This window comes from Typopeltis vanoorti, chromosome 5, assembly GCF_054136105.1.
Source record: "Typopeltis vanoorti isolate ZY-2024b chromosome 5, IOZ_Tvanoo_1.0, whole genome shotgun sequence".
NCBI lineage: Eukaryota > Metazoa > Arthropoda > Arachnida > Uropygi > Thelyphonidae > Typopeltis > Typopeltis vanoorti.
This window is the reverse complement of record NC_143553.1, coordinates 105,383,166-105,395,593: the sequence shown is the minus strand read 5'-3', so window position 1 is coordinate 105,395,593 and position 12,428 is coordinate 105,383,166. Positions and strand designations below refer to the sequence as shown.

The 12,428-nt window shown below is 35.4% G+C and overlaps 1 protein-coding gene across 1 annotated transcript in view; it reads right to left on the bottom strand.

Moving 5' to 3' along the window:
- The window catches only part of rg (A kinase anchor protein rugose), a 1,380,990-nt gene that overhangs the window by 1,056,347 nt on the left and 312,215 nt on the right, over nt 1-12,428 (bottom strand). Inside the window, exon 15 of the mRNA XM_090393458.1 lies at nt 3,536-3,694. Within this exon, the coding sequence (XP_090249584.1) occupies nt 3,536-3,694 (159 nt within the window). The remainder of the gene's footprint in view (nt 1-3,535; nt 3,695-12,428) is intronic.

Genomic DNA, 12,428 nt, shown 5'->3' with positions numbered 1-12,428 from the left:
GACTACAAGACGACGTAAGTAGTTCCTGCATGGAGCGGCCAGCCTAGAACACATGACAAAAGACATACACAGAGGATTTCCCGACTTTTTGGCCGTATATTGAAAAATTGTAGGCCACAAATCAAAACTTAGTAATTACACAAGGCCGTTATAGCAAAAAGCCATAAGAGGTATGAGTGTACTGAAGTATTCTGCTGCTCGGCACCAGCTGTTAGGTTTCCGTTTGATGGTTAATTTCAACAGAAAAACACTTGCAATAAGGTAAATTAGGGAGCACAATATTATAGTAGCTTGTTCACTGATGCCACTTGGTGTACCTATGATTTGTGATGGGTGCCTTCACACATATTCGTCTGCATTTGCCTTAATTTCTTTAGTTTTGCTGACTTTCCACTTCCTCATGCTCAGTGAACAAAGCTCTCTAGACACCTAACTTTAAATCCATTTAAATGCAGTCCATCAGCATTGTATAAATCTTTAAGTCCATCAAGCTCAGACTGTATGTCAACAAAGCCTTGCACAACCTGCATATTGATTCATTAGCTATCATTATCCTCCTCCTCAGTTCGCCTCTATCATAGTGTGGTGACCGACTTACAAACTTCACTCTTTTGCTCTTCATTTTTGCTTTTTCCAATAACTCTCACATCTTCCCTCATACAATACTTCTCACCTTTCAAGTCATTTGTTCCACCCAAAACAATCAATTGCTTCACTTTGTCTTTATGCATTCTGACAGCATTATTAATAATATTAATTTTCACAGCAGGGAAAGATGATTTTGTTGCACTTACTCAAAGAATCACCATAAAAACTTATCGACTTATACTGTTACTCTCGATTAATTTTCTTTTTTGGATTTGGACCTCTTGCTTTTTTTCTGTTCTCAGTTCAACTACTCTCTTGCTGCTTCTACAGCCATTCAGTCTCACGCTTTTTCCCATGAAGGACTACATGCAAGCAAACAAGCTATTCCTTTATTCAGGTCTTCTACATTTTTCTAAACTTCTGCCACTGCAACTTCTCATACACTGTCTTCTCGCTACATTCAATCACTTGATTTATACTCTCTCTTTCACATTTCTTTCAGCACCATTTAAACCCAGAACTCCATTTTTTTTTTTTTTTTTTTTTTTTTTTATGTTGAGCCAAAACACAGGAAGTTGGTTGGTCAACCTATAGTACATTAGTACCATGTATGGGTAGTTGGTTGGGAAACGAGGAATTTGTTTTTACATTTGATTTGAATTACTTTAAATTGTATTTCTTGGGAAACACAGCAGGTGAGAGATTGTTCCACAGTGCAGCAGTTGCAGGGATGAAGGAAGAGGAAAAGAAATTTGTTCTGTTTGTTTCTAGGTGTACTGTGAAGGGATGTTGTGCAGCAGCTGCACGTGTTCCAATGAGCTTAGTACTGAGTGGAGGAATTATTGATGTTATTTCAGATGAACATTTTCCTATGGAAATATCGTAGAATATACATACTGCAGAAACCATACGTCTGTGTGAAAGTGGGGGAAGAGAGATGATAAGGGATGGATCGTTGATAAGTCTAATTGCCCTCCTCTATATTGAGTCGAGCATTTTGGGAGAGTTTTTAGGGGCCCCCACTCCATATGTGGGAGCAGTATTCAATAGCTGGGCAGATTTATGATTTGTATAATGTTAATAGCTGTTCGGGGGTTAAATAACATCTTGAGTGAAAGAGAAATCCAAGTTTTTTTGAGGCTGAGGATGCAACGGTTGTGATGTGTTTATGGCAGGAGAGGTTTGATGTGAGGGTGATTCCAAGAAGCGAGATCTCAAACTGTCAGGAAATTTGGGTATCGTCAAAAAGAATACTGGGAAAAAATGGTTCTTTTTTATGGGTAATAGTACAGAACTGGGTTTTATTGGCGTTGAAATTTATGAGGTTATCCAAACTCCATTGTAGGATGGCTTGGAGATCGGAGTTGAGGGTGGTGGTGGTTGATGTTCTGTAGGTTGAGGTGAGTTGTGTAGAGTAAGGCTTATCAAATGCAAGCGAGGAGTGTAGTGTGCTGTCATCTGCAAAGCTGTGTATTGGGTTGGAGGTTAATTGCAGTAGGTCATTGATATATAGCAGGAAGAGGGTTGGTGAGAGGACAGAACCCTGTGGGACCGCAGCATTAATTGAATGGTGAGAGGATAGGGAGCCGTCCACCATCACACACAGTGTGCGTCCAAACAGAAAGCTGGCAATCCAACTACAGAATTCCTGGGTCAGACTGAATGATGGTAGTTTCCCTAGTATGCCTTTGTGCCAGACCCGGCTTTGGAGATATCTAGTGCAATCACTTGTGATTCACCAAACCTCTCCATAGCATTTGTCCAGAGACGGGTGACGTATGTAAGTAGATCTCCTGTTGATTGGCAGTGGTGGAATCCATACTGGCAGTCATTAATTTTGTGAGTGTCTTCAAGATAGTGTAGAAGTTGGGAATTGATGATTTCTTCCATTACTTTTGACAGGACTGAGGTAAGCGAGATAGGGAGGTAATTGGATCACCCGTCTTGGGAATGGGCTGATTATAGGCCAATTTCCAGTTTGTGGGATAGATTCCGGTGGAGTAAGAGAGTATATATAGGTGACATAGGATAGGGATCAGTTGTGGGGCACAAACTTCCAGTTCTGGGCTGTTAAGGAACAGTTTCTGATAAAATAGAGATCAGTATGGCCACCTATACTTAGTCCAGCCCATACCTTCAAACTCCCACCTTGATGTTGGGGTCTTTCACGAACAAACTGTGGATTATTTCTTGTTCCACTTTCACACCATAATAAGATACGTCAATTATCTGGTTGCAGACTGAACCTGGACTCATCACTAAAAAGTATACAAGTCCAATCCTCATTTGTCTAATTGCAAATTCTTCGGACTCTTTTATGATTTGCTGTAAGTGGAATGCAAATTATTTGCGCCTGAAAATACTTCAGGTGCAAACTTTGCTTACACTTGGATAAATGATTAAATCAAGTATATAATTTCTTGGTATCTTTAATTTGTGGTATAACCAAGTGGAAAAACTTCCAATAATATAATATCTCATATCCTGGAAGGTGTACCACAGAAAATCATGATGATGATGATATGCTAGTTATGCAGAAAAATATTACATTTAATAAAGTAAGCATTTCATCAATTCATGTTTCAATCTGTAGAATTTAGTATAGTGTTACAACAATATGTAAGCCTAAAATGTTAAAAATTCTTTGAATGAAGGTGGTGGTAGTGTGTCACACCAGGTGATAGAAATCATTTATAATGTTGGAAAATAATTTACAGACATTTTCCAAGGGAATTTAGACTCACAAGATTAACAGCTTTAGTAATCAAGTTTCTGTCTCTATATAAATCTCAATAGCTATTTGTACATTTCCCCAATCCAGAAATGTTTTGTACAAAATTTCCACGCCTGAAAGGCAACATTATAAATAAATAAATTCATTAATGTCATCCCAATTTAATTTGTAGTGAAAAAATACATCTTGTCTTAGACATAGAAAATAACATACAGTGGTCGGAGTATAAATCCAGAGGGCAGGATTAAATAGGATGTGGTCCAACAGTTGTTTTAATAACAGCTCGCTGTTGTTGTTATTTACAGTTACTAGATGTTTTGTTAGTGATAAGAAAGATGATAATACATTTTCTGTGATATGGTCTCGGGAAGCCTGAAAAAAACAAAATGAAAGAATAAGTAAGAAATACTAATAAAAGGTTCATTACACAATCATAAAACGATGCATTTCACAACAGCATTTTTGATTAGCAATACTATTCAATATCAAAAAACATATTCTAGATGTAATTTTATTTTGCTAAATTTTGCCATCTAGGTGTTTAAGAGAATTTTAATCTGAAATAACAAATTTCATTTCATTTATTTTATTAATTTAATTTAATGTTATTATTAATTATCATTTAATTATATTATATTAATTATCAGAGTATTATCATTATCATTTATCAATCATTCTTTAATCTAAGACTAAGAACCACTGTATTACAGCATATGATCAAGTGTATAAGACATCACCTAACTCTTAAAATTGTTTTGATTTGAATTTCTGGCTGCTGATATTTCTCTCATTTTTCTGATAACTATCAGGATGCCTGCAACATATTTATGATGACTCTTTCTTTTAAGGTTACACGGTGATCAGCATTCATATTTATTAAATTAGGGAAACAAAATACACGTGTTAAAAAGATTATTTTACTGATTAATAATAAAATAATAACTTTACGTTTCGACCCCTGTATTGAGGTCATCTTCAGAAGGATAAGAACAAGCTACATGCTGTTGCACTCTATACAAGTAAATTACATCTACGTTGTTAACTAATCTTTTTTCTTTGCCTGCCCTCTAGTGAAAAAAAAAAAAAAATTAAATAAATAAAATAAAATAAAATAAACACTACAATAAACTCTGCTAAATGAAATGCTCAAACATGATCCGAATCTGAATAGAAATGATGGTCTAACAATTCCAAGAATGTGGAGGACCCATCTACAACCTTCATAGCAACCACAAAGAAAAATCTCAATACAAGACCTAGTGAAGTGTTTTTTTTTTTTTTTTTTTTTTTTTTTACACATATGAAACAGTGATCCATTTTTGGCTTACATACTGTAGGTGTATAATTCTGTACTGTTTAACCTTGCCATTAAAGTCTGATTAAAAGAAAAACTTGACCAGTTTTAACATATTATAAATGCTAAATTTTATCAAAATCCATGACACTATTACAGAATTATTACTAAGTTAAAATTTCTTTGATAAACAATTTTAGTGTAATAAATTTAACTTACAGTAATAATAATTTAAATAAAAACAATTTCGACAATTTTTAAACCATTACACAAAGTGAGCCATCATTTGTACAATAAATTTATATCCCAATTGGAGGCACAAACATAAATTAGAGAGCACTTTAGCCACTTTTGCTATGTGCTCTCATCTGTTCACTTGGTTTCTGAAGAATACTTTGATGAGCAGAAACATGCAGGTTGTTATTCCTCTTTATCAAGCCTTGATAAGACCCCATCTTGGCGACTGCATGCAGATCTGGTCATCTGGGTTTCTTGGCAATGAGGAAGAGGTGGATGCAAAGACAAGTGAGCAAGATGGTAGCAGGTCTATGGAATGAACCTTATGAGAACAGGTTTAAGATTTGTAGGTTACAGAAATTGGTTGACAGGAGGAAAAGGGGTGATATGATTGAGACATACAAATTACTGAAGGGTTTTTACAAGATTAATACAGAGGAAATCTTTCAGAACATCTGGTGGTGGGAGAACTAGGGAACCATCCTTGAAAACTGAGCAAGAGTATAGCAAGGATGTTAGAACTAGGTTTTTTACTTGGAGAGTGATGAATGAGTGGAATAAGCTGCCACAGTCTGTTGTGTGTGCCAGACTGTGAATGAGTTCAAAGCAAAGTTTGATGGATACTGGGCAAATGTTGAATAATGTTTGGCATGATGTTTAGGGCCTCCCTTGATTAAAAGGACTCCATGGAGGAGCCCATAATAATAATAATAATAATGAGTTGCCAGGGAAGCTCATAAGCTACATTCATACGTAATGTGAGTCATTCATTGTCTAAACTGATGTTCCATATTCGCAAGCCAGAGTCAGATTGATGTCTCAGGAGTGCAAGCATACCACACTCCTGCCTTGTCTGGAACAGAGTTAGACTGATAAATTTTTGTAAGGATATCAAGTATCCAATTTCAAGAAATTTCATCTAACCAAGGAATGACCTGCGTACTGAAGGATAAACAAAACAAATATAACATATGCTCATGAATCTTGCAGAACTCATCCAAAATGACCATGAGTTATATTATAAAAAGTATTAACACAAAACACTTAGAGAAAAAATGTGCATTAATTCTATGTTTTATGGATAACAAAAAACAGTGTTTCTTTTGTAAAAAAAAAAAAAGTGGCAGTGCTCATTCACTGCTAGCAGGAAAGAAGATTTAAAGGATATGAAAAGAAAAAAGAATTTACCTATATTGTTACTTCATAGTGCGAAGATATTTTCTTAAAAATAGTAGCTGTTGCAATCTACTTTTGCCAAAATAGGCAACTTCATCAATTGCTCATTCCTTAAAAATCTTTATGCCAACATTCATTTCCACTCTGAGCTCTTTCCACTCATTTACATAATGCACATTCCAGCAGGACCGTCGTAGCCAACTAAGGAACTAAGGTAATGCCTAGGAGCAGGCTTTCAGAGTGGCAAAATTCAGAAAAATTGTATCTCACACAAGTTTTCTAAAAAATTGTATGAGAATTTTAAAAAATGGCTTTTCTTAAAATAAAAAAATAAATACACAGTTTCTTGAATTTAGTAGCGACATATACCCTAACAATGGTCCTATATGTAACTCTCATTTTGATAATTTAGTCAGTTATACTTTACAGAGAAGTCATTTTTTGATCAACAGTCCAGCAACTTAGCTAGTCATTAATACCAGCCATTCCTTGCTGTTCGACACTGATATCACAAACAAAAATAGCTTTGACACAGCCTGTGTGGTTAACTCTTCATGCATTTTCTCACTTGCTTTTAATTTCTTAACTGTGAAGGGGGGAAAGAACTAGTAATCGTTTTCATTTTTTATTTTATAGTTCAAGACAATTTTTTTATTGTATTATTTCTTAGATGAACTTAACATCTGCAGAAGTCAGGTATAACCTAAAAATTATTTGCTTAACACGTTCACAAGGGAAAGAGACAAATAGAATTATGTTGTACTTGACCTTTGGGTAGGACAGCAGAATTTGTCCAATGCATACCCAGTATATATTGGTAGCTTAGTACTAGAATGAAAATGACCCTATATAGTGAAACACATCTCCCCTTACAAACACCATGCTACACAGATGCAAGTAAAACAAAGTAAATTATAACAAAAGCACTATTTGGTGAAAAGTAAAAAAAAAAAACAACTGGAATAAACACCTTACTGCCATAGTTGCAAAAGAAACAAAAAATTTTACTGTGGCACTAAAATACAGTACAGTCCTGTTTGAGGTGCAACTCATGCAAGACAACCTAGTGTGAAGGTAATTTAAAATTTTAAAAATAGTTATAGCATATCTTAACGGGTATAGTAAAAATGCAAATATTAAATAATGAAGTTTAATGGAATACTAGATAAACGTTAAAAAAATTACTGAACATTATTAACATCTAAATGCCGTGAAGTCGCAGACTCATCATGGGAGGTCCACACTATCACACACACACACACACAAACCTCATCCAACCATGTCTTAAAATGATTCAATGTGTCTACATGCAGAACACACTCTCAGGCAATCAGGCAATGCATTCCACTCACCACTGCAAAGTGTGAGGTTACCCATGCAAAGATCCTTCTCCTCACACCCTCCTCATATAGTTTCCAGGGATGGCTTCTTGTTAACCTGATAAGAACCCCTGCCTAACTTATTATGTCTGAATCATATCCACGCCTCCTAATATTCACAAGGCTTTGCAATTTACATTTACTACCATTTTGAATTTTCTCTTGACCCTTTTTAACATATGCCCATCATCATGAAAGCCTGGTGACCAAATCTGTGTGCAACAATCCATATGAGCCCTAATAAAGACCTTGTACAATGGAAACATAACCGCTTTATTTCTGCACATCAAAGTCCTCTGAATCATTGCTATTATCCGATGTGACAATTTCACAACTTATGCAATGTGACATCTGAATTTCAGGTCCTTGTCCACTACCACTCCCAGATCTTTCATCTCCTTTAAAGTTTCACCCAACAAGTATATACTTTACATCCTATTACTGCTTACCAAATTTCAAAACATTACACTTTGCAAGATTGAACTGACAGTTCCATACTACTGCCCACTCATGCAATCTATTCAAGTCATCCTATAAGGCCACAACATCTGCTTGACTCTGAATGGGTCTCACCAATTTTACATAATCTGCAAATAACATATCACCAATTAAACCCATCTTAATATCATTAATGTACCAACAGGAACAACAACAATGGCCTCAATCCCTGCAGGACACCACTAGTGACTTTCCTCTTTCGGGATAATGCACCCTCATATAAAACTTTCTGATATCTATCTGACAGCAGACATGTATCCAACTTACTAGTCTGTTATCCAATTCCATCTGTTTCAGTTTATTTAACAGCTTGTTGTGTGGAAGTCTATCAAAAGCTGTTGCAAAATCCAAGTATACCACTGTATATGCACCTCCCCTTGTCCAAGACATTTGTCACCTTCTTATAGTGCATAAGTTGGCACATCAAGTGAACCCAGTTCTAACCATTAAATATATTTTGACTGTTAAATACATGTTCCTAACCAGTTTGCCAGTTTACAGGAGGAAACACAGAGGATCTGTTCTTTAAAAAAAAATGCTACTTCCATATGAGACAGGCTAACCCATTTTCAACTGAAAAATATATATAAGTATGCTGAAGAGGCATTGTAGCATTGTGTCCATCATATAATATTTAATATTAATTAAGCACCACTTAAACTACTGTTTCTAAATTCATAAAAATTTTAAAAAGTATAAAATTTGTGATATTTTAATTTCAGACTTTTGTGAATCATCAGTATTTTAAACATCCAGTGTATCTACACTTTTGAAATGTTAACATTTCCAGTACATCTAGCATAGAGAATGGATGCTATGCATGGAAGATATGTGTAAGGGTATATCTTCTCCTGCATTTTCTCCTTTCCTTTTTCTTCCCCTCTTACACAGCACATCCTGATAGTAAACTAAAATATAGTGTCACTGCAGTTAAAATTAAAACAAAACTGCACTCAAAAAATCCCATTTCCCCACCTCCAAAAAAATTATAAAAATAAAAAAAAAATCTCGTACACATTCACAACAAAAGCACTAACTTAAATGATATATACCATCACCAACAGAAATTCAAGCCAGATCTGTTTTTGGTCAAACTTGAAATTACTGTACTACTACTACAACAACCAGAGTCCATTGTAACTCAAAATTACACTACAAATGACTCTTCCTGTCACAAGAGTACTACTTATGCTTTCATACAATCAGATATTCCTTACTACAGAATGCCTAATCTTTAATCTCCTGACCCCTCTGTGGGAGAAAGATTTTTCCTTGCCTTATTATGTATCCTCTGTTGTCTTCTGTTGTCTTTACTGCTCTCCCAATTCTGAAAGTCATTATGATATTGTTGCTTCTTATCCTCAAAGCTCAACTTCCTGCATTCTAACAAGCAGGGAAATCGTTGTCTTTAGAGACTAATTTCAAATCTCCAATGAGATTCCTTATCCAAGTCTTCTGACCAAGCTAGAAGAGAAACTGAGGTATTTGCTATAAATAATGACCTGAAGCAAACTGTTCTGCCAACTAGAATACCTGACAATCTCCTCTACTCACTTTACACTCTGGGATAATTTCTTACCCATTTCTCCTTCCATGTATGCTGGTGAGATAAACAGCCTTCCTGCTACTTCAGATCACAAACTCATTCAAGTTTCATCTCTAGTGGAATGCCCTCCACTCAGCAATTTACAAACCCATATTCTCTTGAACTACAACAATGCCTAGTGGGAGGATCTCTTTTGCTCCTCCTCTTGGTCAGACTACTATTTCTGTTCTCCCAATACAGGTACTCCTGATCATGTTACAGAAATTATCTGTGCTGTAAAACAACTTTCATTTTCCCACTGCTCAAATTTCCTGCCCAATATAAACAAAGCAGTTAACAATAAGGTGACAATGCAGGATAAGGAGAACAAGTGTATGTGACTGATAGTAAAAAAAGGACACAAGATTTGAAAGCTGAGTTGATGAAGATGGGGCAGATGTGGAGTGAAATGAAGAGAGAATTGTAGATATGTATGGAAGAGTGAAGAAGATGAAAACAAATGATGTATGAAATTTTCATTTCATACATCAAAATGGCAATGAAACACCAGTGAGTGGCACTATATGGCTATTTGATTATTAGAGGTGTGGTAAATGAGAAGATGTGGAAAAGGCTCAGAAAAGATCTCTTCCTGCATGGGAAACCAGGGCCTGGGACATAGAAATCCCAAAGGAGAAAGATTAATACAGTTCTGTGAAGAAAACAATCTGTTAATAGCAAATACTTTATTTAGCCACCATCCTAGAAGTCTCTGGGACTTTACACATGGAAAAGTCCCGGAGACAGCTGTAGGAACCAGATTGACTATATAATGATTAAAAAAAGATTCCAGAATAACATCTTACAAGCCAAAACATACCCAGGGGCTGATATTGGATCAGACCACAACCCTGTGGTCATTAAAGCAGCAATAAAATTAAAGAAAACAATCAAACCTCTAAACATAGAAAAATATGATCTTGGCTCCCTTAAAAATCAAGAAATACAAGATAAATTTTTAAAGGAACTGGCACAATCCACTGCTGTTAATGTTCCTGATCTCACCAAGTATCCTTACCCTAAAGATGAGATTGAGGATAGATGGCAGAAATTTAAAGAGGGCATAAAAAAGGCAGTAAAACAAACAATTTCCAAATTTGAGAAGAAAATGAGTGAATGACAAGATACTGAAAATGATGGAGGAAAGAAAGAAACACAAAAATTGTCCTGAATACAAGAATTTAAACAAAGAGATCAGGAAAGAATGTAGGGTTGCAAAAGAACTATGGCTCAACAACAAATGCAAGGAAATTGAACTTCTGGGCAAAAAGCATAAAACCAGAGAACTTCATGAAAAAATTAGGGAGCTAACTAACAAATCTTGCAAAAGGGTAGGCTCTCATTGCATTGAAGATACCAGTTGAATCATCCTAATGGAGAAAGACAAAATAAGGGATAGATGGGTAGAGTATTCAAAAGAACTCTACAATCATCATAGAATAGATAAGCCAATGCAAGAAGATTTGGAGGACCTACTATTCTTACCTGGGAAGTAACAAATGCCATTAGGAAATTGAAACCAGGAAAAGATCCAGGAATGGATGGAATTATGGCAGAATGTCTAAAGGCTTTAGATGATAAGGCTATAAGATCACTGACTGACATATGTAACAAAATATACGAAACTGGACACCTGCCAAAAGATTTCAAGCAATCAACGTTCCTACCAATACCTAAAAAATCAAAGACAATCAAATGTGAAGAATACAGTCTGATCAGTCAGGTAGCAAAAGTTATGTTATATATCATCCTAGAAAGAAATAAACATAAAATCAAAATGGAAATTAATGAAACACAATCTGGTTTCCAAGAAAATAAAGGAACTAGAGAAGGACTCTTCAACATTAGAACTATTACAGAAAGATATCTGGAGAAACAGAACAAAGTCTACTTATGTTTTATTGACTACACAAAGGCCTTTGACGATATACAACATGAATAAATAATCAAATGCATCAGAAATTTAGGAGTAGATGGTAAAGATACCAGATTACTGATATTGGGAGCAAACTGCCTCACAATAAAAATATCAGAAATCCCAGAGGCATTCCCAGTAAAGAAGGGTGTCAGGCAAGGCTGTGTTCTTTCTCCTATATTGTTTAACCTCTATAATGAAAATATCTTCCAGCAATTAGAAGAATTTAAAGGATAGTCAGCATAGGAAGCAGGAATATAAACAACCTATGATATGCAGATGATACAGTACTGCTAGCTGAAAATAAAAAATTCTTCAAAACCTACTAGAAGAGACGCTGAAGCTAAGTGAAAAATATGGACTTAATTTCAACTTCATAAAAACCAAAACCATGATGGTAGCAAAAGGGAAAATACCCGATATAAATATTAAGATCAGAGGAACTACTTCAGATCAAGTAGAGAATTATATATATTTGGGTCAACTAATTACAGAGAATGGAAAGTGTGATAAGGAAATATTAAGAAGAATAGAAATTGCTAGATCAACCTTCATTAGCATGAAAAACATTCTGCCCTCAAGAGGGAAATTGACATAAAAACAAGAATTAGGCTGTCCAAATGCTACGTATGGTCAACACTGCTATATGGAGCAGAAACCTGGACAATATCAAAATATCGTGAAAGTAAACTAAAAGCCTTCGAGATGTGGATCCTCAGAAGAATTTTTAGAGTCCCATGGACTGCCAAAAAAACTAATTTAGAAATATTAGAGATGATTGGAGAAGATAGGAATCTGTTGAAAACCATTAAAAAAAGGAAAACCACCTACCTTGGTCACATAGTAAGGAATGAATCCCTACAAAAAAACACTTCTAGAAGATACAAGGAAAAAGAAGAGGAGGAAGACAAAGAACAGATTGGATGGGAAATATCAAGGACCTTTTTGTCCTATGAAGAATGCAAAATTGAAGCACAAAACCGCACATGGTGGAAGCTCATGGTAGTCAACCTCCTGGAAGG